Consider the following 25,351-nt stretch of genomic DNA (forward strand, 5'->3'; position numbering starts at 1 on the left):
CCTTCCCCTCTGTCGGGTTCTCGCGTGAGGGAAGAGCTTCCCCCAGGATTGGGAGGTTGTGGGGTTCCCACTGGGGACCGTGATGGGGGGGAGAGCACCCACAGGACTGGGTATCCAAGTTACAAGTTATCCAAGTTACATCCTGTCCACGAGGTCTGGGATCCAGGCAACCTACTCCATGCGCGACTCCCCCTGTGGAGACAAGATAAGGCTCTAAGAAGCCCACCCTTCGTGGCGCTGACCACACTCCCAGGGGTCGCTTCTTCTAACGTAGCGAGATCCATCCCCCGCCTCACCCTCTCCTCCCCCCGGCTGTGTTCTCTCCCGCAGCTCCCGGGAATTCTGATGCCTACTCGTAATACTATTTTTTGCCACTTCCTTACACTCATGTTACCAGTTTCCCCCTTAACATCCCCCAGTTCTGGGTGATTTAAAAATTCCTCTCCAACACTTCATAATGAAAAAATTTCAGATAAACAGAAACATTGAAAGAATTTTTATCCAGTGAATATTCATATCCCCATCATCCAGATCTACATTAACAGCTTACGACTCTTGCAGCCTCTCGCATTTCTCCACATCTGTCCTTAGGCTCGTCGGTCCATCAAACGGTCTCATCTTTTGAAACACTTCAAACTTGGAATCTTCAGTAATCACTCCTGCAAAGCCCTTCTGTTAGCCTGTCGTTGGCTGGAGTTCAGTCTTAGAATACAGTTTTAAGGGTAAAATTTACACGCAGCGAAATATACAGATCTGAAGTGTGCTTTCCTCTGGATGATTTTGGATACTACATGGAAGAGTTTTTTATTTTAATATTTATTTTAATGTGTATTAGGAGAAAAATAAGCCCCCGTTTTCCATTTGTAACTGTGATATAAAGCGGCCTTTAACAATGAATGTATTTAAATGAGCTGATAATTAACATAAAGGGCCCGGGGTAAAAGAGGGGAGAGGACTTCCGAGATGCCGAGGCTGCGGCTCGAGGTGTCGTTTCCAGTGCTGTGGGCGCTTCTAAGAGTGGTTTCAACCGCCGAGCTCCGAGCAGCGGTGGAAACTTGGGGCGTCAGAAGGGGCTGGGCACCATGCTAGATCGGGGGCTTGTGGTGAGGCCGGAATAGTGTACATGTGTTGTATGTTTTCAAATCATTATGCTTGTGGGCCCCCACTCCAGCTGATTGAGGCTGGGAATATCTCTGTGCTCAGAGCACCCAGCACCGGGCCAGGGACACGTAGGTACCCAAGAAGCGTTTCATGAGATCACTACTGTGCAAACGCTTTGTAAGCGCTCTACAAAAATAAGAGTTTACAAGAGTAGGAAGAATCTCGCGGCCCAGGGTCACCTCTACTCAGCGCCCGGGGTCCAACAAGCCGCAGTGTTTGTTGATTGATAACTAGACCATCAGGCGGAAGAAGACCAGAGAGGCGTGGGTGGTCCAAATAAGACAGGCGCCGGGGCGGGAACTTCGATGTCCTGGGTCAGAAACTCTGCGGAGAAAAACGAAGCCGTGATTTTCTGAGCATGCGCACTGGGCCGCCGCAAGAGCCTCATTATCCTACTCCCGGAAGTTGCTTGCAGGTGCCTCGTTAGCGCAGTAGGTAGCGCGTCAGTCTCATAATCTGAAGGTCGTGAGTTCGATCCTCACACGGGGCACAATACTTTTGCTCGCTTTTTTCACTCCCTCTAGAAAGATGAGTCTTACTTGCTTGAGTAGACCTTCAATGCGAGGACGTCCGCGCCACCAGCGTGCTGGTCTAGCCTCCCCGAAGTAGCGAGTTCTGCCGTGCGGGTTCCAGCGTCCTGGGCCCGGGTGGAGGACTGGAAGGGAGGCCAGGGAATGAAGATAAACGGTTGGGGGCGGGTGCCCACGTGAGGCAGCCTAGCGCGCCGTGGGCTGGGTACCGGATGAGCCCCTCGGGAAAATACTCACTCTACCTCTAGCGCTTCGGGTCCGGGTACCCAGGAGGTGCGCTCACCCTGCCTTCCCGCCCTCCACCAGGGATCCTGCCCTGGCCCCTGAGCCCTCTTGGTGGCGGGGATGTGTACAGCCCAGGGTGAGGGAGCCCTGGGGTGCTCGCTGTCCCGGAGGGCGCTGCGGACGCCGCTGGGTGCAAAGCCCCCTAATGGAGGCTTCTGGGGGAGTAGCTGGAACGCAAGGTTTCCCGGGGAGGGTCCTGCTTATTGACACTTGGCCGCGAGGAAGGGTGGGTCTAGGCGACTGTGGAGAAGTGGGTGCACTGTGTTGAGAGGCCAGACCGCGCACGGGCGCTGAGCACCATGTGAGCAGGTCGGGTTGCAGAGCTGGGAAGTGGCCGGCTGTGGTGGGGTCTGGGGGAGGGCGGTGTTAGGGAGGTTGTTCAGGCAGCAGCCCGGGCATAACCTGACAGGAACTGTGCTGACGCTGCGTTTCCAACTGCTGCTGCGTCCTAATGTTCATCCATGAAGTCTCTGATAATTCAGTCATTCTAAACAGGTCAAATAGCAAATTAAATTAAGATCTGATGTAATAGGGCAGAACCCGTGTGCCCTATTGCAAGTTAATCACCTCAAGGATGCTGCCTATAAGCTTAAATTATACGCAATGGCCCATCTCTGGGAACCCTGCCTCCAAGGTAATGAGCATTAAGCTGAAATACCTTTGTTTAGCTCACAAGAAGTCTCCTGACCAGGCCCACCTGTGCAGGAGAGTAGGCAGAAGAAATTAGCACAGCCTCTTCTGAAGGCTAACCGGAACCAGAAATGTTTGGCTGCACGTCCTCCCCTTAGTATAAAAGAAGCCTGAATTCTAGCTCAGGTAAGGTGGCTCTTTGGAGTCCACCATCTTCTTGGTTTGGTGGCTTTCTGAATAAAGCTGCTATTCCTTGTCCTAGCAGCTCCTCTCTCCATTTACTGGCCTGCCTTGCCTTGACACTCATGGCGAGCTGGCAGTTGGGGATTTTGCGGGTAAGGCCCTAGCAGCTGGCAAGACCACTTGCCCTGAGGCTCTTCCTTCAAAACTCCCCAAAGCCGCACTGGTTGTTCCAGCGCTGGGTAGTTGGAGCAAGGAATCAATATTTGGGAGCAGACAGGCTCCAAACAGTAAGGTAAGTCTCTCTGAGGGTGTGTACAGTTGGGAACTTTATTTCTTCTCCTTTTGGGGCTTTTTCTCTGGAATAAGCCAATTTGTCTTGTCTTTGAGTGGGATACCCTGTTGGAGAGAGGAAAGAATTGGACTTCTGCCTAATTTGTGAACCAGTTCATTTGTTTCTTTGGATGCTAGTCTTTATGTATGCAGTTTGTGTTTTGCTTGTCTTTAATTCTTTTTTTTTTTTTTTTTTTTCAATTTTGCTAAGCAGGGTCTCAGTTGGGGCACTCGGGATCTGTAGTTGCTGACCAGGGATTGAACCCCAGCCCTCTGCATTGGGAGCTCAGAGTCTTAGCCATTGGATAACCAGGGGAAGTACCTGTCTTGGATTCTTTAATGTGTTTGTTCGGCTGGTCCGGGTCTTATAGCACGCAGGATCTTTGATCTTCTTGCTGCATGTGGGATCCTTAGTTGTAGCATTCAAACTCTTAGTTGCAACAAGCGGGCTCTAGTTCCCTGACCAGGGATTGAATCCAGGCCCCATGCATTGGAAGCATGGAATGTTTTTGATATTTGGACAGACTTTCCAAAGATCAAAATCTAAATGAAGTTCATTCAGCCACTATCTAACTTTGAGGTTTTCCAAAGTATCCCTGGAACTCCTAAAATTATGTGTCTCCATCTCAGAGAGAGGATTATTAAGCTAATTAGGCTTATTTGGTGTGTTAAATCACTTGGGAAGCATTATCAGATAAGTGGTGGTAAAACTTCTTACTTTGTATTGTATGGGTAAACAATTATTATTTCATAATATACACATCTTGGAAATTATATGGAACTCCTACAGTTCTGGTGTGTGCTAGTAAATGATATCAGGCATAATTTTAGTAGTTATCTTATACTGTATGTCACAGCAGTAACCATGTTTCTTTTCAATTGTATTGTAATTTGACTGATGCCAAAGCAAAAAGGCATTCCTTAGGTAAGCAATTGCTATTTATGGTTCTATGGTGGCTTTTGAAGGACTCTATAGCTATTTTGTGAAGAAGCAGGGAAGAATGATGAAATCTTTTATGTGCAAGCATTTGTGCTATTACATCAGGGGAAGAAAAGGAAGGGAATGAAAAAGAGAGTGAGGATACGTTGCTTCAGACTTTAACTCCTCCAGGTGAGCTAGCTGTCCTAGCCACTCTGGCCTTTATGCCAATATATCTAGCCCTGCTGGTGGCTCAGCGGTAAATAACCCACCTGACAATGCAGGAGCCATGTGTTCGGTCCCTGAGTCAGGAAGATCCCCTGGAGAAGGAAATGGCAACCCACTCCAGTATTCTTGCCTGGAAAATCCCATGGACAGAGGAGCCTGGTGGGCTATAGTCCCTGGGATCGCAGAGAGTCAGATATGACTTAATGACTAAATAACAGCAATCCAACCCTTCCGTCACCTTCCATGCCTGTCCAGACTCAATTCCTGACCCTAGGGGCTCTGGGGCTCAGGACTTCCCCTTCTTCTAGGACTCAATTAGAAAAGCCTGTGTTAGTGTCTGGGGCACAGGAACTTGGCTTGGTGTCATCATCTAAGACCCAACAGGGCATCCAATTTGGGCCAAGAGCCGTTCCCTGGGCAGGGCAATTTTCATTGCCATTATCTCACATAGGGAGCTAAATGCAGATGACTTACCAGCTGCGTTTGTCAGATTTGTTTAGTTGGAAAGATCACAATCCTTCTTTATAGAGAGGATTCTCTGTGCTTGAAGCTACAGTATGCCTGAAACTAGCATGATATTGTAAATCAACTATTCTTCACTTTAAAAAACAGAAAAACAAGAGATTTTGAATCTGGGGATGAGTCTGTGTGTGTTAGTCACTCAGTCATATCTGACTTTGTGTGACCCCTTGGACTGTGTAGCCCACCAGGCTCCTCTGTCTATGGAATTCTCCAGGCAAGAATACTGGAGTGGGTTGCCATTCCCTTCTCCAGGGGATCTTCCCAACCTAGGTATCGAACTTGCATTGCAGGCAGATTCTTTATCATCTGAGCCACTAGGGAAGTCCAGCGATGAGTTCAGGTTTGGAAAATGGGCGACAGGCAAGGCTCTCCATTGTGGTGATGTAATCTAGCAGGACTCCATGGCGCCTTCCTGAGATGGACTTTCCATGTCCTCTGCTTGCTGCTTCTTCCTTTTTTTTTTTTTTGTCATTTTAAAAGAATCATTTTCTCTGCTTTCTTCTTATTTGTAGAAAAACTTTACCTCCCCCAGTTCAAAGAGTGAATTTAATTGGAGAAGTGAGAAAACGCAGAATTAAAGGAAAACAGTCAAGCAAGACAAATCGTGGGTCCATTAGACAAATGCAACGACTTTTACCTCTGCATCAGAGGCCATAGATAACAATGAGTCAAAGTTTTTGAGCTGTTCAGCAGATGCTGAAAGCCCCAGCAGGTGGAAGAGTTAACTGTATGCTGCCCACAAGCACAAAAAACCCAGATAGGTTGGAACCAGAAGGTTGAGGTTACTCCTGATTACCTCACCACCAACCAATCAGAAGAATGTCCTGATTGGTAACAGGGTTGTGGGGTAAGCTGATCATATATCCCACAACCCTCTCCCTCACCCCGTCTTTAAAACCGTTCCCTGAAAGCTACGGGGGGAGTTCAGGCCTTTAGAACATTAGCTGCCTATACTCCTTGCCTGGTGCCTTCCAATAAACACTGTGCTTTCCTTCACCACAACCTAGTATGGATAGATTGACTTTACTGCATGCAGGTGAGTGGTGGACCCGATTTTGGTTCAGTAACAATGACTCAAATCTGGTTTTGGGCCACCAGATCTTAAGATTTCCTGTTAGATATATCAAGCAATATTTAGTAGGCTTCTTATCTGTTTCATTCTTGGGGAAAACATAATCTTTGATAGCCAGGAATCACTTAATACTTCTTCTCTGCTGCCTGCAGCTATGAATGGTGATCTTGGTGGCTCAGACAGCAAAGAATCTGTCTGCAGTGTGGGAGACCCGGGTTTGATCCCTGGGTTGGGAAGATCCCCTGGAAAAGGGAATGGCTACCCACTCCAGTATTCTGGCCTGGAGAATTCTATGGACAGAGGAGCCTGGTGGGCTATAGTCCATGGGGTCCCAAACAGTTAGACACAATTGAGCGATTAGCACTTGGCAGTTAAGCTACTATCACTTGGCCTCTGCTTCATGAATCCATCCCATCATCCCCACTGAAATTAGGAAGCATATTAGTAGGCATCTTTTAAAAAAAATTAATGTTATTTTTGGCTCACTGGGTCTTCGTTGCTGTGCATGGGCATTTTCTAGTTGCAGCTAGTGGGGGCTACTCTTCGTTGCCGTGGGCTCTGGCTTCTTATTGTGGTGGCTTCAGTAGTTGTGGTATGGGGCTTAGTTTCCCTGAGGCGTGTGGGACCTTCCTGGACCAGAGATCAAACCTGTGTCCCGTGCACTGGCAGGTGGATTCTTAACCACGGGACTACTAGGAAGGTCCAACAGGCATCTGTCACAGAGTTTTCCAAATTTTCAGGTACTCCCTTCACTCCTTGTCTTAAGAAGGAAGTGTCTTTAGGGCTGAGCAGGAAGCTGGGAGGAGAGTGAAGTTCGTATGTGATAGATCCACTCCACTGTTGGTGCCTTTCTATAGCTTCATCTACATCACACTAGGGAAATTCTGGCATCTCCGAGTGGTTAAGGAGGCCAACACTGAAGCCATTATTCTGTCAAGCAACCAAGTAAACTGTTAGAGATGCTTTCAGTTGCACGAGAGTGCCCGTGATCCATTCATGGTCTGTGAGCTCCAAATGGACTCCAGTGCCGGCCCTGCAACCATGGATGGGACCCTTTCTGCGTGTCTCCTGTGTGCACGGTGGTAGGCTGCCAGTAGAGGGCGCTGGAGGACACTGCGGAAGGAATGGGGCTTCTCTTTCTAGCTCAGGAGGTGCTGTTTTCTTTATTCTGGTTTTCTGCTTTGTGGTCCTGCGGGTGCAGTGTGTGGGGACACCCAGTGCTGCCCTGTCCAGCCGTGTGCCCGGAGCCCACAGTCTCTTAGGGACTTCACAGCCCAGCCTGATGACTGCTTTGCTCTAGTCTTCCTTGGCATGTTCCGTTCTGGTGCCAGAAGCAGCACCCTGGCCTGCCCTTAGCGCCTGGCCTCCAGCCTTGGTTTGTGGGTTCCCCAGTGGGTGGTTCCCCATTGTCCCCAGCAGGGGCCCTTGGCCTTCCTTTGTCAATATAAATTGATGAGGACAAGAACTTCCGGCCAGGCTTTACTGGGGCCCCTGCTGCAGCAGGAGGGGGTAAAAACAGGGTCCCTCGCGTGCTCCCTGAGGTGGGTGGTGAGCTTATTCCTTTCACGGGGTGAGGGTAGGGGTGGGTCCAGGGGTCAGGCCACAAGGATGGCTGAGGTGGTTTGCCTGCCCCTCTGGCGGTGCTGTGCTTAGGGGACATGTGCAGTACCCTCCTTTGTCTCCTGACACCCAGTTTTTGCTCTCAGCTCTCAGAAGGGGCAGTTGGGTTTTTCTGGTCTTTTTGTATCTTGTCCATAATTTGTCCCAGCTGTGCATGTGTGCTAAGTCACTTCAGTCATGTCCAGCTCTTTGCTTTCCTTCCTATACAGTCCGAAAATCCTGAATAAATGTCAAAAAGAATTCACTGAGTCAACAGTATTAAAACTCTTAGGCGTGCACCATTTCCTACATTGCCAGAAGCGTAAAGGGATGTTGTGCTGTCACTGCAGTTGTCTGACTCTGTACGACCCTATGGACTGTAGCCACCACCCCCCAGGCTCCTCTGTCCATGGGATTCTCCAGGCAAGAACACTGGAGTGGGTTGCCATGCCCTCCTCCAGGGGATCTTCCCCACCTAGGGATCGAACCCACATCTCTTACGTCTCCTGCATTGGCAGGCGGGTTCCTTACCACTAGCACCACCTGGGGAGCCCCCAAATGTGCTTGCACACAGTTATTTTGAGTCCCTTACAGCTTCTTTCTATTTTGTTGATGGAGACGTTTGTCCAGGGGCAAGCACCGCAGCACAGGGTCTGGGTCCCAGCCTGTCTTACTGGACCCTCCCCTTCCCAACAAGGCCATTGCTGGCCAGGCCACACACCGCTGACAGCACTCAGGGTCCTGACTCCCCATGAGCTTTCACTCCGCAGCCTTGGAGCGCCTGCACCCCAGAGACTTACTCTGTTGCCTGGGTGGGCACGTGGGCCAGCTCTGTCCTGGGCGGCCCACCAACCCTTCTGCTGTCCAGTGTGTCTGAACCTGAGCCTTGGGGAGAGAGGGGTCTCTTTCTGAGCTTGTCCTTCTTTGGGTACTTTCTCAGCCCTAGGTACCCTTTAGTATTAAAAAAAATATATTTGGCTGTGCTGGCTCTTATTAATAGTTGCCATACTCAGGATCTTCGTTACCACGTGTGCTATCTTTTAGTTGGGGCATGCAAACTCTTAGTTGTGGCACTTGGAATCTAACTCCCCAACCAGGAATCAAACCAGGGCCCCTTGCATTAGATGCTCAGTCTTAGCCGCTGGACTACCAGGGAAGTCCTTCCTTTGGCATTTATATAGTATCACAGTTTAATAACTCTAGACTTCTGTTCAAATGATCTGGTTTATCTCCTGATTGGACTTAACGCTGATCTGAGATGAATCATTATAGTCCCGTATAAAGCATTTTGGCAATGTTACACTTTAAATGGCAAGCACTGTATCACAACTCCTGTTTTTATGTGGATTTTACACTAAAAAATTCAAGTAACATTTTCTTACTTGCAACAGACAGCTCCCAGGAAAATGTAAACTTTTTGCTTTATGATATTTCTTTTGTATAATGTTAGACATGGAATAATTTTAGATCAAGAATTTCTTTGAGTTGAGTAAAATGAAGGAAACCCTGTTACATGTTTTTAAGGAAAACATGCACACAGATACATGTGTGGGTGTGTTCCTCCTCTTCCACACTGTTTTCTAAATCTTTGCTTACTTATATAACCTGTTCATAGTTGTGTGTGGTGTGGTGGGAGTTGTGTGTTGATTTTCAGTCAGCCTGGCTGCAGGCTCCTCAAAGGTACAGTATCTTGAGTTTTCTGTCATTGTGCTGTTTCTCTTCAAGGCCAGTTTGTTGGAGTGCTTTGGTAGGATTCTCATAAATGGTGATCTATAAAATATGGCATTTTTTCTAATAAAAAATTCAATTCAAAAAAAAAAGGTTAAGCGCACCCACATTATTAAGGTAAGCCTTTGCCAGTCTTCATAGTTATTACTACTGTTAATAGTCAAAGTGGAGTCACTGTGGAAAGGCCTTGGCAAATGTTCAAATCTTGCTCAACATCAGAGAATTCATACCAGAGAGAAGCCATGTGAATGCAATAGATGTGAAAAGGTATTTAACCAAGTCAATAACATATTCGTCACCGTTGAACCCATGCTGGACCCTTTAAGTGGAGTCGACATGGAGAGGAATTTAGCTGAAGGCCTGCATTTCTCCAACCAGAAAGAAACCCTGTCAATGTGATATGAAAAGGTCTTTAGGAACTGCTTTTTTCCAGCTAACTCAGAGGAGTACTGGAGAAAAGCTTTGTGAATGTAGCCAGTGTGGGAAGAATTTTAGCCAAGCTCAGTCTTCATTCAATTCCCAGAGAATTTATATTATGAAGGACCTAGGGTCAGGTTGAGGATAGACTGTCAAGAGACAGGAAGAGATAATCAAAAATTTACTTCATTAAATGTGATAACCTTTGAAATGACAACCAAACCCACACGACTGAAGAGACTCAGCCAAGTATCTGAACTCTGCTAAGCCAGTGACTTTATCAAGATTATTATTGGGAGAATCGTAGGCTTAGAGAAAACCGGAAGGAGGAATGTATTAACTTTATGTGATTGAATGTATAACTCACTTTCACTGGATGAACAGAAACTTTTTGAAGAAGTTTAAAATATTATAAAAGAGGACTATGTGTAGTTTGCAAAATCAGTGAGTGGATGTAAATTCTAGTAAAAGAGGACTTGAAGTAGAGGTCAGAAACGCAATAACCAGTTAATTCTAGTTGGCAGAATCACAGTATTTAGAAGTCGAATGCTGTTGGCGAGGTAGAGATTCCTCACCTAAAGTTCCCATCACACCCAAAATATTTTATGTCCTGTGATTTTGTTGTCACACACACCAGCCTGGACCATGAAGACACGTCTGCACCTACTTGAAAACAGACAGAAAGATAATGAGGCTGACAAGGTGCTCCTGGGAATCCAGTGCCTTACACAATGATGGGATATTATCTGAGGACTTTGGACAAAAGAGAGCATTTGGTTTATCATAAGGTTATACTTTGTGCAAAAAAAAAAAAAAACAACTCTTCTGTACAGTGCACTGTATGTTAATTAAGCACTATGCCAGGAACCTGACCGTGTGCTATTTCTTTGCTCCTTTCAGAAATGGGTTCAGGGAAGTAATCTGCCAGCCAAGATGATGAAGCTGGGAGCAGCCATGCTGCGGAGCTGAGTCGATGCCCTGCGGAGCACAGAGACAGCGGCCGGGGGCGGTGAGTGCGGTGGGGTCACCGGTGAGGGGCGCCCAGCTTCCGGGGACGGAGGGGCCGTGGGGCGGGCCTCTCCTCACTGCTCGTGCTCTGGAGCTGCTGCTGAGTTCAGGTCCTGGGTGCACAGCTGTTGAGATGCTGTCCTGTTCTTTATTTCTCCATTTATCCTTAAAATAAAACCTTATCAACTTAAGCCCCTGAGGTTCATGCTGGTCCCTGCAACCTGAAAGGGCCTCATACAAAGCTTTAAAAGCTTCAAATATTTTTTTATTGTGAAAAGTATAATAAGCCATTTACAAGTCCCAAAGCACCAGAATTAAGAACACATAATTTTTATACACACATTTTTTGTACAAAAGGTTGATCTTTATAGGCATTTAAAATAAATAATCTGAAAATCAGCAGCACTGATTGCAAAATAAGTATCTTGCTCTCTGACTGTCTCAAGGTGACCAGCCTCCTATGTGGCCAAAAGGTGAGGCGTTTGACACCTGTTCTGAGCCTGGGTGGCAAGTCTCTGGCGGAGGTTCCTCACTCTCTCCATGAGATCCTGTTCCATGGCGTCCCAATGCATTTTTCTCTGGTTTAATGAAACTTGGAAACAAAATTTAAAATTAAAAATAGTTAGTTTGAGCAATGGTATAGCGTTTAAAGATAAATATGTTGCAAAGACCAATAATGAAATGAATATTCTAAACCAAATTTCTTACACGGAAAAGCCTAAGGTATTACCCGGTCCTATGAAGTTCCATTTACAAGTCAAATATTTGGTGGATTGAATGAATGCTATTAGGAAACTTATTTGCTTTTGGTTATCTTTTTTTTTTTATTTGGGAATATAGATTAACTTTTATATCAGGAGGAAAGCTTGTCTAAGAGAGAATCTGAGTTTTTTACAATAGTAAGTTTCTTCACCATGGTGTTTATTGTAATGAGAAAATTCCAGGGTGCCAAAATTAATAGTGAAATATACACCATGACCACTTTCTAATGATTCAATATATAAATCAAGTACTTTTTACAATGACCAACACAAGGCAAGTCCAGAATCAAGCTTAGAACATTACAATGTGTCTAAGTGTAACAGCCCTTTCATGTTGATTTAGAGGGGTAGTAAATCCTGGAATTCAATAAAGCAGCAACTTAAAAACATACTTCTCTGAAACTTAGTTACATACCCAAAGAGCTTCAATTTCTGAAAACTGTTTTCCCCCAAGGAATAAAACATTTATGCTTTTTCATTTTGTTGCCAAGTAAGAAACTTGCCAAATGTCAACTCGATTTTGAAGTTTAGAATATCGAGTTAAAAATTCTGATGTGTTGGAGTAGAGAACAGTTGAGAATCTTCTATACTTTCATCTGCCTTATGCATGACTTTTGGTTAATTTCATATCCTGACATAGTGTTTAGAGATGCACATAAGAGTATGTACGTTAGTGAATGTATTTTATACCATACTGGAACTCATGACTTGTTGTTAGGTATATTTTTTATAAAGCTGGTCTTTTGGGGACATCCTATAAAAATCTGTTCTCCTAAAAGAACTCAAAGGACCTTGTGAAGTTCTGCTTCATTTATATGACAGTTTTATTGAAGAAGTTGGTTGAAGAGTCTGAGTTTCCTGTCCTCTCCCCTCCTTTTAAAAACAAATCAAGTCCTTTACTGGGGAAACTGTTAGCTGCTTTATGGGCTAACGCTGTGACTGCATTTCTGTAAGATGTTTGTTTCCATTCCATCCCATCCCTTCCAGAAATAAACAAAAAGCTCCAGTGAATCAAGTCAAGGGATCAAAGGCAACTCATCAGCACAGAGCCCTTTGCCCTGAGCGGTTCTGAGCGAGCTGGCCCCGCAGTGCATCTCGGAGTGCAGAGCAGACTCCTGTTTCCAATGGTTGCTGGAGGCAGCTCCGCCCAGAAGAGTTGAGAAAACTTAAACATGGAACAGCTTTGAGAACTAACCCTGAGATTTTCTTTTCACAAGGATGTAAAAAAATAGTTATGAATACCATTAATTTAGTCAGTGAGAGACTTCTATCAGCGCCTCCAGCTATGTTTTGGGCAGCAGTGCTGGTGCTGAAGAAACAGAGTTGCATTAATGATATCTGGCAAACTTTCCTTCCTTGGGGTTTGGTCTGACCCAGTTTTTCCCCAGCTGGAAACTTGAGAATCTTGCTGCTTCCACTTTAGGATTTCCATGGTCAGTACCCTGGGAAACTGGTCTCAATGTGCTGTAAAGATAATTTAAGCCACAATCTTGCCTTGTTATTGTTTAGTCGCTGAGTCGTGTCTGACTCTTTGCGACCCCAATGGACTGTAACCTGCCAGGCTCCTCTGTCCATGGGATTCTCCAGGCAGGAATACTGGAGTGGGTTGCTATTTCCCTCTCCAGGGAATCTACCTGACCCAGGGATTGAACCCATGTCTCCTGGGTTGGCAGGAGGATTCTTTACCACTGAGCCACCTGGGACACCCCCATTGTTGCTTAAACATTGCTAAATCTAACACGATAGGAGACATCCTTCTTGTTCATTGACTTACTCTGTGTCAAGGACTCCATTTCAGAAATGTCATTTAATTGTGAGGTTCTAGGCAGACAGCCTGAGGCGACCTGTTCATCTCGGCACTTTGGTACTACTGTTATAAAAGTGGGGAAAAAATGAAAGAGTGGAGTGTATAGAAAGCCTTGATTAATTCCAAATGGTCCCTAGTAAATTAAAATTGCCAAGGATAAAAAGTCCCTTACTTTTCTGCTTTGGGAAGAATGCTGTCACCATTCAAAAGGCAAGCAAAGTGCAGTTACTGAGAGTTAAAAGCTGAACTGAAAGTAAAGTACTTAAAAAAAAAAAACCACCTTTAGCGAAAACAAAAAACCAACAGACAACTGAAAAATACAGGTGCTAGGTCAGAGATCCCAAACAATTGCTGGGAGAGACTATGAAACGTGGTTAGCAAGCCTTTCTTGAGGACAACTGGGAGCTGATCACTATCGGCTTTACCCAAGGGGACCTGATCACAGGCCACAGCAGACCAGACGCAGCGACGGGCAAGTTTCACCTGGGCTTCTTAGGACTGGGAAGCACGGCAGCATCCCACACCTAACCAGCGCCTCCTGTTTTTTTTATCCTCATCCTTTAGTTTTGTTTTTGCTGTCTCCTAACTCCTACAGCTTTACATCCAATAAGATATCAGGGTCTTTATTTTTTTCATCCTAACGTCGCTTAGGACACCCCTTCCTTTCTATTCCCGTCGCTAGGGTCCAAGCCTCCACGAGTTGGACCCAGACTGCTCGGGTCACAGACTCAGCAAGATGATGCTGCCTTTACCTGGGCTCAAGAACTTCAGCTAATGGTTTCAACTCATAGTTTTAGCTCAATGAGTCTTTACGATAATGTGTGTGCATGCTAAGTCGTGTCGACTCTTTGCAACCCCAACTGGAGCAGGTTGCCATTCCCTTCTCTAGGGGATCTTCCTGACCCAGGGATCAAACTCCTGTCTCCTGCATTGCAGGCGAATTCTTCACCACTGAGCCACCTGGGACATGTGGAAGCCCAAGACAATGGATTACCAAATGACTGATTTGAACTGGTGTCAGGGAATAGAATATGAGTTATCTTCAAGTAATTGAAGGGCTATCATGTAGCAGAAGTAGTAAGTGCATTCTCCAGAAGAGTTTAACTGTAGTTGATTTACAGTGTATTAGTCTCAAGTGTACAGCAGAGTGATTCAGTTGTGTATTCTTTTTCATAGTCTTCTATATTCTGGGTTATTACAAGATACTGAATACAGTCCCCTGTGTCGTACGGTAGGTCCTTATTTCATGTACAGCTGTGTGTATCTGTTAATCCCACACTGATTTATCCTTCTCCCCCTGCTTCCCCCTTTGCTAACTGTAAGTTTGTTTTCTGTGAGTCTGTTTGTAAATAAGTTCATTTGTATCATTTTTTTAGATTCCACATGTGACTGATATGATATTTGACTTTCTCTGGCATATTTCACATGGTATGATAATCTCTGTGTCCATCCATATTGCAGCAAATGGTGTCATCCTTTTTCAAGGCTGAGTAGTATTCCATTGTATACATGTACCACATCTTCTTTACCCATTATCTGTCAACGGACATTTAAGTTTGCTTCTGTGTCTTGGCTGTCATGAATAGTGCTGCAATGAACAATGGGGTGCATGTGTCTTTGAATTTGAATTTCTGTCTTTTCTAGATATATGCCCAGGACTGGAATTGCTAGACCATATGGTAATTCTATTTTTAGTTTTTTAAAGGTACCTCCACACTGTTCTCTATAGTGGTTGCACCAATTTACCTTTCCATCAGTTGTGTAAGAAGGTTCCCTCTTCTCCACACCCTCTCCAGTATTTTTTAAGAGACTTTTTTGATGGCCATTCTGACCAGAGAATGGGCTTCCCTTGTGGCTCAGCTGGTAAAGAATCTGCCTGCAATGCAGGAGACCTGGGTTTGATCCCTGGGTTGCGAAGATCCCCTGGAGAAGGGAAAGGCTACCCACTCCAGTATTCTGGCCTGGAGAATTCCATTGACTCTATAGTCTGTGGGGTCGAAAAGAGTCGGACACGACTGAGCAACTTTCACTTCAATGACCAGAGAACAGTTTTGAATCAGAAGATTTACAAAAAGAAGAGCAGATTCAACTATATATATAAGGAAGGAACAACTTTTAAATAAAATAATGGTAGAAAATGGAATAGGGTAATGAGCTCACAGCTCTGTTAGTGTCCTGGCAGAGGCTGGGCAGCTACTACTGCAGAGATGACTCACATATCAGATCCTGCCAAGTCTGAGTTCGCACAGCTCCTTGTCCCTCATCTGTCCTCCCCAGTCCATCCTGCCCATGGCTGCTTAATTCATCCTTACAAAGGGCTGGGTTATAAACACGGAGGGGCCAATGGTTCCCTCCTTTGCTTATAGCAACGTGAAACTGCTGAGCAGATTCACCTGTAAAACTTTAAAACAAAAATCTAGCTTTCCAGTTTCTACCTTAGATCTATGAAATTAAATCACCATTGGTGAGGCCCTGAACATGTATTTTTTTTTTGAATATGTATTTAAAAAAAAAATTTTTGTTTTGGCTGGCTGGGTTTTAGCTGCTGCGTGGGCCCTTCTCTAGTTGCGGTGCCTGGCGCACGGCCTCTCGTTGCGGAGCGCGGGCTCCAGGGCATGTGGGCTCAGGGGTTGGGTTCCCGGGCTCTAAAGTGCAGCCTCAGTAGTGGTGGCACACGGGCTTAGCTGCTCCACGGCACGTGGGATCTTTCTGGACCAGGGATCAAACCTGCATCTCCTGTGTTGGCAGGGGGATTCTTTACCACTGAGTCACCAGGGAAGTCCCTGAATATGTATTTTTTAAAAAAAAACAATTTGAAAATAAATAAATAAAAAAACAATTTGTAATGCACCTAAAAAATTGCTGGTCACTTGCTAATTATAACAGAAAGGTAAAAGGTGAAAGTTCTTTTTTCTATACTTCTTGTACTGTAGCTTGCTTATTTCCTTCACTTAATTAAGGTATTTATTTTAAAGCCCCAAAGGTGATTCTTATTATTTAAAATGATCTTGTTCTGAAGTGGTACTGCATGTACCACACAAAATTCAAAAGGAGCAAAAAGGAACAAACTAAATTTCCTTCCATTCCCTAACTGCATTCCTTGCCTGGGAGGGTAGCCCTGTTCTCGATATTCCACAGGTCACTCTGCTGTCTGCCGGGCTGGTAAACAGGATGAAGCCCAACTGCTCAGCCTGGCACTGAAGGTCCCTGTCACTCTCTGGAACCATCCTTGTACTGAAGCCCTCTGCTCCAGTTAGCCGAACCTGAATCACCCTGACAGGCAAGTTTTTGCCACTGATTAATTACGTTTAACAAGTCTCTCTCAGACAAGGTGGTACTAGTGGTAAAGAATCTGTCTACCAATGTAGGAGACATAGGAGATGCGGGTTCGATCCCTGGATCGGGAAGATCCCCTGGAGGAGGGCGTGGCGACCCTCTCCAGTATTCTTGCCTGGAGAATCCCATGGACAAAGGAGCCTGGTGGGCTACCATCCATGGGGTCGCAATGAGTCAGACATGACTGAAGCAACTTTTATATAAGGATAGTTCATGGAGGCTTTAATTGGTGAATCCACAGAAACGGTAAGGGAAAATGGTGTGTGTGTATGTGTGTGTTCCTGAGAGAGATCCTTGGGGAAGCCTACGAACCATGAGGAGTTAGAAAATGGTTATAATACAATGTTAGAACTGTAACAAAATTACAGATCACCTAGTCTATAATCTTCTCATTTTACAAATGAGGAAACACAAGGAAACACTTCCTACTAAACACAGATTAAACAGGAGTACATAAACTAACCAGAAGGACCCAGCTTAGTGACTCTGGCTAAGTTTATTTAAGCCTTGTCTTCCTTTACCGTGAAGCTGGGACTAGGTGTTCATGTCACCTCACCCTGAGATCCTCCCTCCCTGAAAGGTCCTCCCTTTTTTCAAGGCCCAGTCATTTTAAAAACCTGGTCCAATGGCTTTGCCTAGCCACCAGCATTTACTAATGTCATTAAAACAATAAATTTTGTTAAGATAATTCACTTACCACAAAATTCACCCCTTTAAAGGGTATGATGCAGTGTTTTTAGTACACTGAGGGTTGTGTAATCATCACCACTAATTCTAGAACACTTTCACCATCCCCAGAATAAACCCCGTATGCACTGGTAGCCCACTCCCCTACCCCTCCCGCCTGCAAACCACTAACCCCCTTCTGCCTCTACAGATTTGCCTATTCTGGACATTTCATGAAGAGAATCATATAACATGCGGCCTTCATCTAGCTTCTTTAACTTAGTATAAGATTCTAAAGGTCCATCCATTTTATAGCATGAATCAGTTAACTCCTTTTTATCACAAAATAAAATTCCATTGTATGGGTATACCAATTTATTCTATCCATTCCTCATTTGATGGGTATTTGGATTGTTTTTCCTTTTTTTGGCTATCATGAATATTGATGCTGTGGGCAATTCAGTATACAAGCTTTTGCAGGGATATATTTTTAGTTCTCTGGGTATGTATCTGGGAGTAGAACTGCTGGATCATATACAGTCTCTGTGTGTTTAACCTTTTGAGGAACTGCCAGACTGTTTCCCGAAGTGGCTGTGCACGTCACATTCCCACCAGCACTGCTCTGGTTTGGCTGGACCTTGCCCACAGCTGTTAATGGATTCAGTTCAGTTCAGTTCAGTCACTCAGTCGTGTCCAACTCTTTGCGACCCCATGAATCGCAGCATGCCAGGCCTCCCTGTCCATCACTAACTCCTGGAGTTTACCCAAACTCACGTCCATCGAGTCAGTGATGCCATCCACCCATCTCATCCTCTGTCATCCCCTTCACCATCTGCCCCCAATCCCTTCCAGCATCAGGGTCTTTTCCAATGAGTCAGCTCTTCGCATGACGTGGCCAAAGTATTGGAGTTTCAGCTTCAGCATCAGTCCTTCCAATGAACACCCAGGACTCATCTCCTTCAGGATGGACTGGTTGGATCTCCTTGCAGTCCAAGGGACTCTCAAGAGTCTTCTCCAACACCACAGTTCAAAAGCATCAACTCTTCTGTGCTCAGCTTTCTTCACAGTCCAACTCTCACATGTTAATGGATTACATCAATGCTAACTGATCGTGAAGCTGCATCTCATTTTTAATTTTTTTCCCATTTGGTTTTGATTTGTATTTCCCTTGGGCTTCCCTGGTGGCTCAGAGGTTAAAGCATCTGCCTGCAGTGCGGGAGACCTGGGTTCGATGCCTGGGTCGGGATGATCCCCTGGAGAAGGAAATGGCAACCCACTCCAGTATTCTTGCCTGGAAAATCCCATGGACGGAGGAACCTGGTAGGTCCACGGGGTCGCAGAGTCGGACACGACTGAGCGACTTCACTCACTCACAATGACTAATTTAGGAAGATCCCCTGGAAGAGAGCATGGCAACCCACTCCAGTATTCTTGCCTGGAGAATCCCCGTGGACGGAGGAGCCTGGAGGGCTATAGTCCATGGTGTTGCAAAGAGTTGGATATGAGTGAAGCAACTTAGCATGCAAGTACAATGACTAATTTAAGCTGAACAGCCCTTCATATGTGTGTGGGCCATTTGAGTATCTTCTTTGGAGAACTGTTCAAATCTTTTGCTCATTACAAATCTGGATAATTTTATAAGACATTGCTATTCAGCTTCAATTTAAGTTTATGGGCCTGGGATTTTAGGGGCAGTGAGGGCCACTCATATTGTCCAGAAGGTTCTGTTTTCTGAGAAACAGTAAGAATTTCCTCCCCATTGCTAAGAGAGATTGGCGCTAGGCAATATTTAAATAACCAGTCTGTTGTCGGCACACTTGCCTGTTTCCACTTCCTGTGCCTCCCTTCTAGCTCTGAGTGACAAACCAAAGCAAGCACCTGTGATCAAAATGCCATTTTCCTAATTACAGCCGATTATCCCCTGGTTTTAGGATTAAATGACATGGATTTAATTTCTACACCCTAATTAAGGCAATGATCAAATCCTTATACATAAGCCTTTTGAAGATGGATGATTATCAACCAAACTCTCTCTGATTGGTGAAACTTAAGGATGCTGACAAAATGTAGGTGACAGAACAGGAAGACACCATGGAGGTGGAAGAGCCAAATGTAGGAGACTATGGATGCAGGCAGTCGTTTGCAGTTTCTTCCCTTTTACTGTCTCTAAATTCAGAGGTTCTTGAAAAGGCTCAATTGTTTTCTTCTAACGTAGGGGTCAGTGTGACGGGGTTAGGGAGTAAGGCAGCCCCAGTGGCTGGTGTCTTCTACAAGCAGGTTTTAAACATAGCATGCCTAAGGGCTCTGAGTACTGTTTGAGACTAAACTCAAAAGCATGAGAGGTAATGAGGGGTTTCAAAAGCAGCCTAGTTAAATGAGCATGATAGCATCTAATCTCTATTTTTACTTTTCAAATTTGTGCACTACAAAAGTAATTAAGGTAACACACAGTTGCATTAGTCATAAGAGCCCTGAACTGGACACAACCCAATGTCCAGCAGTTAATGAATGGATAAATAAAACATGGAATACCCATACAGTGGACCATTACTCAGCGTTAAAAAGGAACGAAGTACTGATACCTACTAGAACATGGTTGAACCTCAAAACATTATCTAGGTGAAAGAAGTCAGATACAAAGGACCACATATTATATGATTCTATTTACATGAAATTTCCTCAACAGGTAAGTCTACAGAGACAGGCGTAGATTAGTGGTTACCAGGGGCTGGGAGGAGTGACAGGAAATGGGTTATGACTGCAAATGGGTATGGGCTTATTGGGGGTGCTGAAAATGTTCTACAGTTGATTGTGGTGATGGCTGCAGCACTCTGAATATATTTAATATATGGTAATACAATACCATTGAATTGTATACTTTGTATAGGTGAATGGTATGGCATGTGAATTATATAGCAATAAGGCTGTTATTTTAAAAAGTAATACATATACTTTTTATAAAAGACTGAAACAATATAAGGTATAGTAAAATAAATGTTCCCTGTATCTGTAGTTTTAGAATTTTAAGTTACAATTTTGATTTTTCATTGAATGCCACTGTAAGTTGAAAAGTGAAAGTCGCTTAGTTGTGTCCGACTCTTTGTAACCCCATAGGCCCCATACAGTTCATGGAATTCCCCAGGCCAAAATACTGGAGTGGGTAGCCTTTCCCTTCTCCAGGGGATCCCCCAACCCAGGGATCAAATCCAGGTCTCCCGCATTGCAGGTGGATTCTTGACCAGCTGAGCCTCAAAGGAAGCCTTGCACCAAAACCTAACATTTGATTAGATCCTATAATGAGTTTCCTTGTGCTACTTTCATATACTGCTGTTCTGAGGACCAGTTATTGGCAAAGCACACTTTTTTTTAACTAAAATTAACTAGATATAGCACTTTGGGAACAAATTATATTCTTGTATATTAAGGGGATGCCCAGGACCATGAAATCATGGAATAAGACAGAATTCTATAGGATGGTTGAGAAATTTTTCTTGGAGCTTTTTTTTTAAACAGTCTCATCTCCTCAGCCCAGTCTTCCTGACCAAAAAATAGTAACTAGTGATTATCTTTCAGCTGAGCAATAGTTTGACTAGAAGTACCAAAACACATGTAAGGATTTATCCACGATAAGAGACCATATGAAATGAACGGATATGTAATACTGGGAAGGAATGCTCACCTTTATCACATGGATGCTGAGCATCATGTATCTCTTTCTCTAGGAACCATCTTCTAGATGCATCTGAAAGAGCAGCAGTTTTCTTTTCTGATTTCAAATGAAAGTCTTTTTCTTCAGCTTCCTCCCACTAGATACAAATTAATGGAAAAAAAAAAAAAAAAGACATGAAGATTGTGCTAAATGCAAGTTCCTACAGTGAAATAAGCCTGTTTGTTTCCTCTACTTGGTATTAGGTAATTTGGGTCCCTATCCTGACTCATTGGAAAAGACCCTGATGCTGGGACGGATTGGGGGCAGGAGGAGAAGGAGATGACAGAGGATGAGATGGTTGGATGGTATCACTGACTTGATGGACATGGGTTTGGGTAAACTCCGGGAGTTGGTGATGGATAGGGAGGCCTGGCGTGCTGCGATTCATGGGGTTGCAAAGAGTCGGACACGACTGAGCGACTGAACTGAACTGAACCGATCCTGGCTCAAGGCTGTTGAAGAACCTTGAAAGCATAGGCACTTCTGACGTCCCTACCACTCAAAGTCTCAGTGCCATGTAAACATGTGGGTCCCAGGTGTCACTGAAGTAATTCATTTCAGTACTTTTCAGATCCCACATATTCAGGGATTGAGGTGTTTTGGGTTTTGTTTTGTTTTTGTTTTTTTGAGTTTTTAAAATTAATGGGTGGAAAGGTGTCCTTGCGAATGAAAGACATACTCCAGAAAGTTGTGCAGAAAAGTTGAAGGATGCAGTTTTCCTGATGATCTTGGAGACAGGATACCAACCCTGGACTGCCTACTCCAGACTTCTTCATGTGAAAAAGAAAAATATTTCTATCTTGCTTGTAGTTACAGTTATTTTGGGTTTTGTTATTAGTAGCTCTCTATATATTTCCTAACTTTTCAAAGTCTTTTATGTTATTAGTATAAAAAATTCAGTGAATTAAAGTGCTAATATACAATGAGCCAGAACCAATACAGGAAGCTAGAAAGTTGAGACACTAATGTAACTTAGAAAGACACTCATTCTTGTCATGTCATTCTTCCATGTGTGCACGGCAAGTTGCTTCAGTCCTGTCTGATTCTTTGCGATCCTATGAACTGCAGCCTGCCAGGCTCCTCTGTCCATGGGATTCTCTAAGCAAGAATACTGGAGTGGGTTAGTCATTCTTAGGTGGCATCAATATTGGACTTTTCTGAGCAATACCTATTAAAATTAGATCATCTTTAAGATCTTTTCAAACAAAAATTATTTGGTTTGATGCTTTTGCCACTTGATTACATACTATTTCAAGATTTAAATAATTAACAAGAAGTTTATAACATCATTCTTACCTTTTTAGCTTCCCCTTCCATCATGGCGTTTAATACTTCTATTTCTTTCTTCCTGTTTTTCCGAAGGAGTTTAGCTATTTCTTGGTAACATTCATTTCGGTGTAGATCACTGCACCTTTGTTTATGTAAAGCTTGAATTCGCCAATCAGTATTTAGACATGCTTGTTCCGCTTTCGCCAAATTTTCTTCAATTAACTAAGAATTCGTAAATTTCAGAAACAAGATCAGACTTGACTACATAAAATACGGTACGTCCATTCAGTGTCTCCAAGTGTCCAGTACAGATGTTCACAATCCTGGCTGCATATTAGCATCACCTCAGTGTTTATTTATTTATTTTTCACCTCAGTGTTTAAAACAAACCGATGTCCAGGCTCCAGCACAAACCAACTAAATTGATCTCTGGAGCAGTTGGATACTGGTACTTCCAGAGCATTCTCCAGGGGGTTCTAACGTACAGCCAAGGTTGAGAACTTCTAGGCTAAGGGGCAGGGAGAATTAAACAATTTCCATGTTTTAATCTTTTGAAAAGGAGTCAGAAGAACTTATCTAACAAATTGGACAAAAGCCTGTAAGGAAAAAAGGTAGGGGGGGTTATTACTGGGGAAATAGTCAAGGGACAGAACAGAGGTTGGGAAATCTTACACTTATTCCTGGCTTTTGGGACAAGGCCCAGCCCTGCCATAGACCCGTTTAACAGTTTGTTAAAGGGATAACAAAGTTCCTCCCTGAAGGCCTCAAATTCCATTTCAATTCATTTAAGTCAGCATTTCTGAAAGGATACTTGCCCAGAAATTCCGTAAGTTTAGGAAAATTTCTCAAAGATTCACAATGTACCATGCATCTTCAAATGTGGCATGAAAAAGCCTAACTTTTAAGACAGCTTTTTCAATACTTGTCATCCCCATTTTATTTAACACTAGGTTACTAATATTCTACGGAATACACTTGGAAAACGCTGGCTTACATACCAGGCAGAGACCTGATGTTTTGCAACTAATCTACTCAGGTATAATTTCTAAGACTTAACAATGTAGGACGGTATCATTCACAAAGTTATTTCCCTTGTATTTTCTTGCAAGTCTTGAAATTCTCAAGGAGTATAAAAGACACATGGGTATGCTGTCAGTAAAGTAACCTGCAAATAAAATAATGTTGAGTTTCTAGGAATTGTGATGACTAAAGCAAAGAAACTAACTTTATAGGGTTCAATATTGAATTCCTTCTTTAAAAAGAACAGTAGATGGAAATTCTCCCCTCTATAGAGACACTAAATTTACCATATTTACCTTATGAATTTTTTGGTTCTGAGTTTGATCAGTTCCTATCAGTCTATGAAACATGTGTTCTTCAAGATCCGCTTTCTGTCTATAGGCATCTGCATTTTCCCTCATTTCTTTTGCAACAGCTTCTTGATTTCTAGAGAGATTCTGTTAAAAAAAAAAAAAAATCACTAATCGATATAGTAATAATGCTAGAACACAAAAATGATTTTTCTGTTTTTTAGAATACCTAAACTATAATCATCTAGTTTTCAAAGTAAAGAGCCAACAGTGGTGAGTGACACCAGTGGAAATAAGTCAAGACTTCTGAACATTCTCTCATTTCTAAAAGCACCGAGATCACTGGCAAAACCAGCTTCTCCAGAACTCTGGGAACCAACTGAAGGCTTGCAGCAATCTTGGGAGCATTTATTCAGAGAAAATGGCTGAATCTCAGATGCACTTTATGGCATTTTTACACTTGTGTTATTCCTATTCCATGCCACACCTAAGTTCTGCCATTGGCCTTGAAAACTGTAGGCTGGCAGTCAATGGAAGGGACAAAATGGAGGTCCTTCAAACTCCCATTCCCAGAGAACTGTCATCACTTGACCTGGAAGACCCTCCTCCCAAAGCTGTTTTTATTTGACCTGACTCAGAACTCATGTACAGCCTTTTCCCTGGGGATGTTTGCTGAAAACAAACAGGGGAAACTGTTGAACATCGTGGCTGTCTGAGGCAGTGGATCACAGAGCAAACAACAGGCTAATCAAAAAGCTTGGTAGGAAAAGCTGGGGAATTAGATGTCTACACGGGGCTCTGAAATGCTCCAGTGGATTCCTGGGGCTTTAGAAGGCTAGGTGCATGTGTAAAAATGTGCACATGCCAAGGGCTGTGTGAATGCTCAGACCTGAGAAGGTCCTAAGCTTTCAACTCTGGTGAATTGAGGTTTTGTAAAATCAGGAAATGAAAAGAGCTGTCAACTGCCTAGCTGAGTGTGGAAGGTGTGTCACACGTGATGCACACACAGCCCCTTGGCAAAGGCTGGAGGCTTACTGGTTCAAGGGACCTAAGGAAATCTTTGTCCAGTCACCAGGTTACCTAGGTAGAGATTTCAGCGACTGTGCATGACAAAATACTTTATAGAATTTAGAAAAGTCACTAAGCAAAAAAAACAAGAAACCCCAGGGAAAGAAGAGAATCTGATTTCCAGATTTGTCCTATTATTTAAAATATCTCGTTTTCAACAAAAAACTACATGATATAATAAAAACTGAGACGGTATGGTCCTACATACCCTGAATAGACATTAATCACATGACCTCCAGGGAAGGCAGAAAAATGGACAATTAACACATGAGAAGATGCTTGACATCATTAGTCATCCGGTAAACAACAAATCTAATTGAGGAACATTCTACAATATATCTGGCCTGTATGCTTCAAAAATATAAATGTCATAAAATATAAAGACTCAAGAATGGTTCTAACTTAGAGTAAAGAGACATATAACTGAAAAAATAGATTATCTTAGATTTCGTTTTGCTCTAAAGGACATTTTTAGGACAACTGATAAAATGTGAATAAGGTTTTTACAATAAATAATGTTAATTTCCTGATTTTGATCATTGTACTATGATTATGTAACAATCCTTGGTTTTAGAAAATATAAACTGAATTTTTTAGGGCAAAAAAGCATCAAGTCTGCAACTTACTCTTAAACAGTTCAGAAAAAAAAATGTGCATATATGGAGATTGAAAGAGAAGGATAATGCAAATTTAGCAAAATGTTAATATCTGAGAATCTAAGAGAAAAATTTTTGAAATTCTTTGTATTTTTCTTGCAAATGTTCTGTTAATTCTGAAATCATGCTTCTGGTGCCAGCACCCCACCTCTCCCAA

The 25,351-nt window shown here is 43.6% G+C and overlaps 1 protein-coding gene and 1 non-coding gene across 4 annotated transcripts in view; one reads left to right on the forward strand and one right to left on the reverse strand.

Moving 5' to 3' along the window:
• Positions 1-1,578: 1,578 nt before the first annotated feature.
• TRNAM-CAU (transfer RNA methionine (anticodon CAU)) lies at positions 1,579-1,651 on the forward strand. Its single transcript has one exon. It is a non-coding gene; the product is annotated as a tRNA-Met (tRNA).
• A 9,204-nt stretch (positions 1,652-10,855) lies between these two features.
• The window catches only part of TBC1D31 (TBC1 domain family member 31), a 62,532-nt gene continuing 48,036 nt past the window's right edge, over positions 10,856-25,351 (reverse strand). For 2 of the 3 annotated variants that reach the window (XM_061123266.1, XM_061123268.1), the window contains 5 exons: positions 23,477-23,617; positions 22,188-22,382; positions 20,862-20,988; positions 13,148-13,243; positions 10,856-11,204 (listed from right to left, as the gene is read on the reverse strand). In XM_061123266.1, the coding sequence (XP_060979249.1) occupies positions 11,071-11,204; positions 13,148-13,243; positions 20,862-20,988; positions 22,188-22,382; positions 23,477-23,617 (693 nt within the window). In that variant the 3' untranslated portion in view covers positions 10,856-11,070. The remainder of the gene's footprint in view (positions 11,205-13,147; positions 13,244-20,861; positions 20,989-22,187; positions 22,383-23,476; positions 23,618-25,351) is intronic. The other variant, XM_061123267.1, reaches the window with a different exon arrangement.

Source organism: Dama dama, chromosome 21 (genome assembly GCF_033118175.1).
Source record: "Dama dama isolate Ldn47 chromosome 21, ASM3311817v1, whole genome shotgun sequence".
Classification (NCBI taxonomy): Eukaryota; Metazoa; Chordata; class Mammalia; order Artiodactyla; family Cervidae; genus Dama; species Dama dama.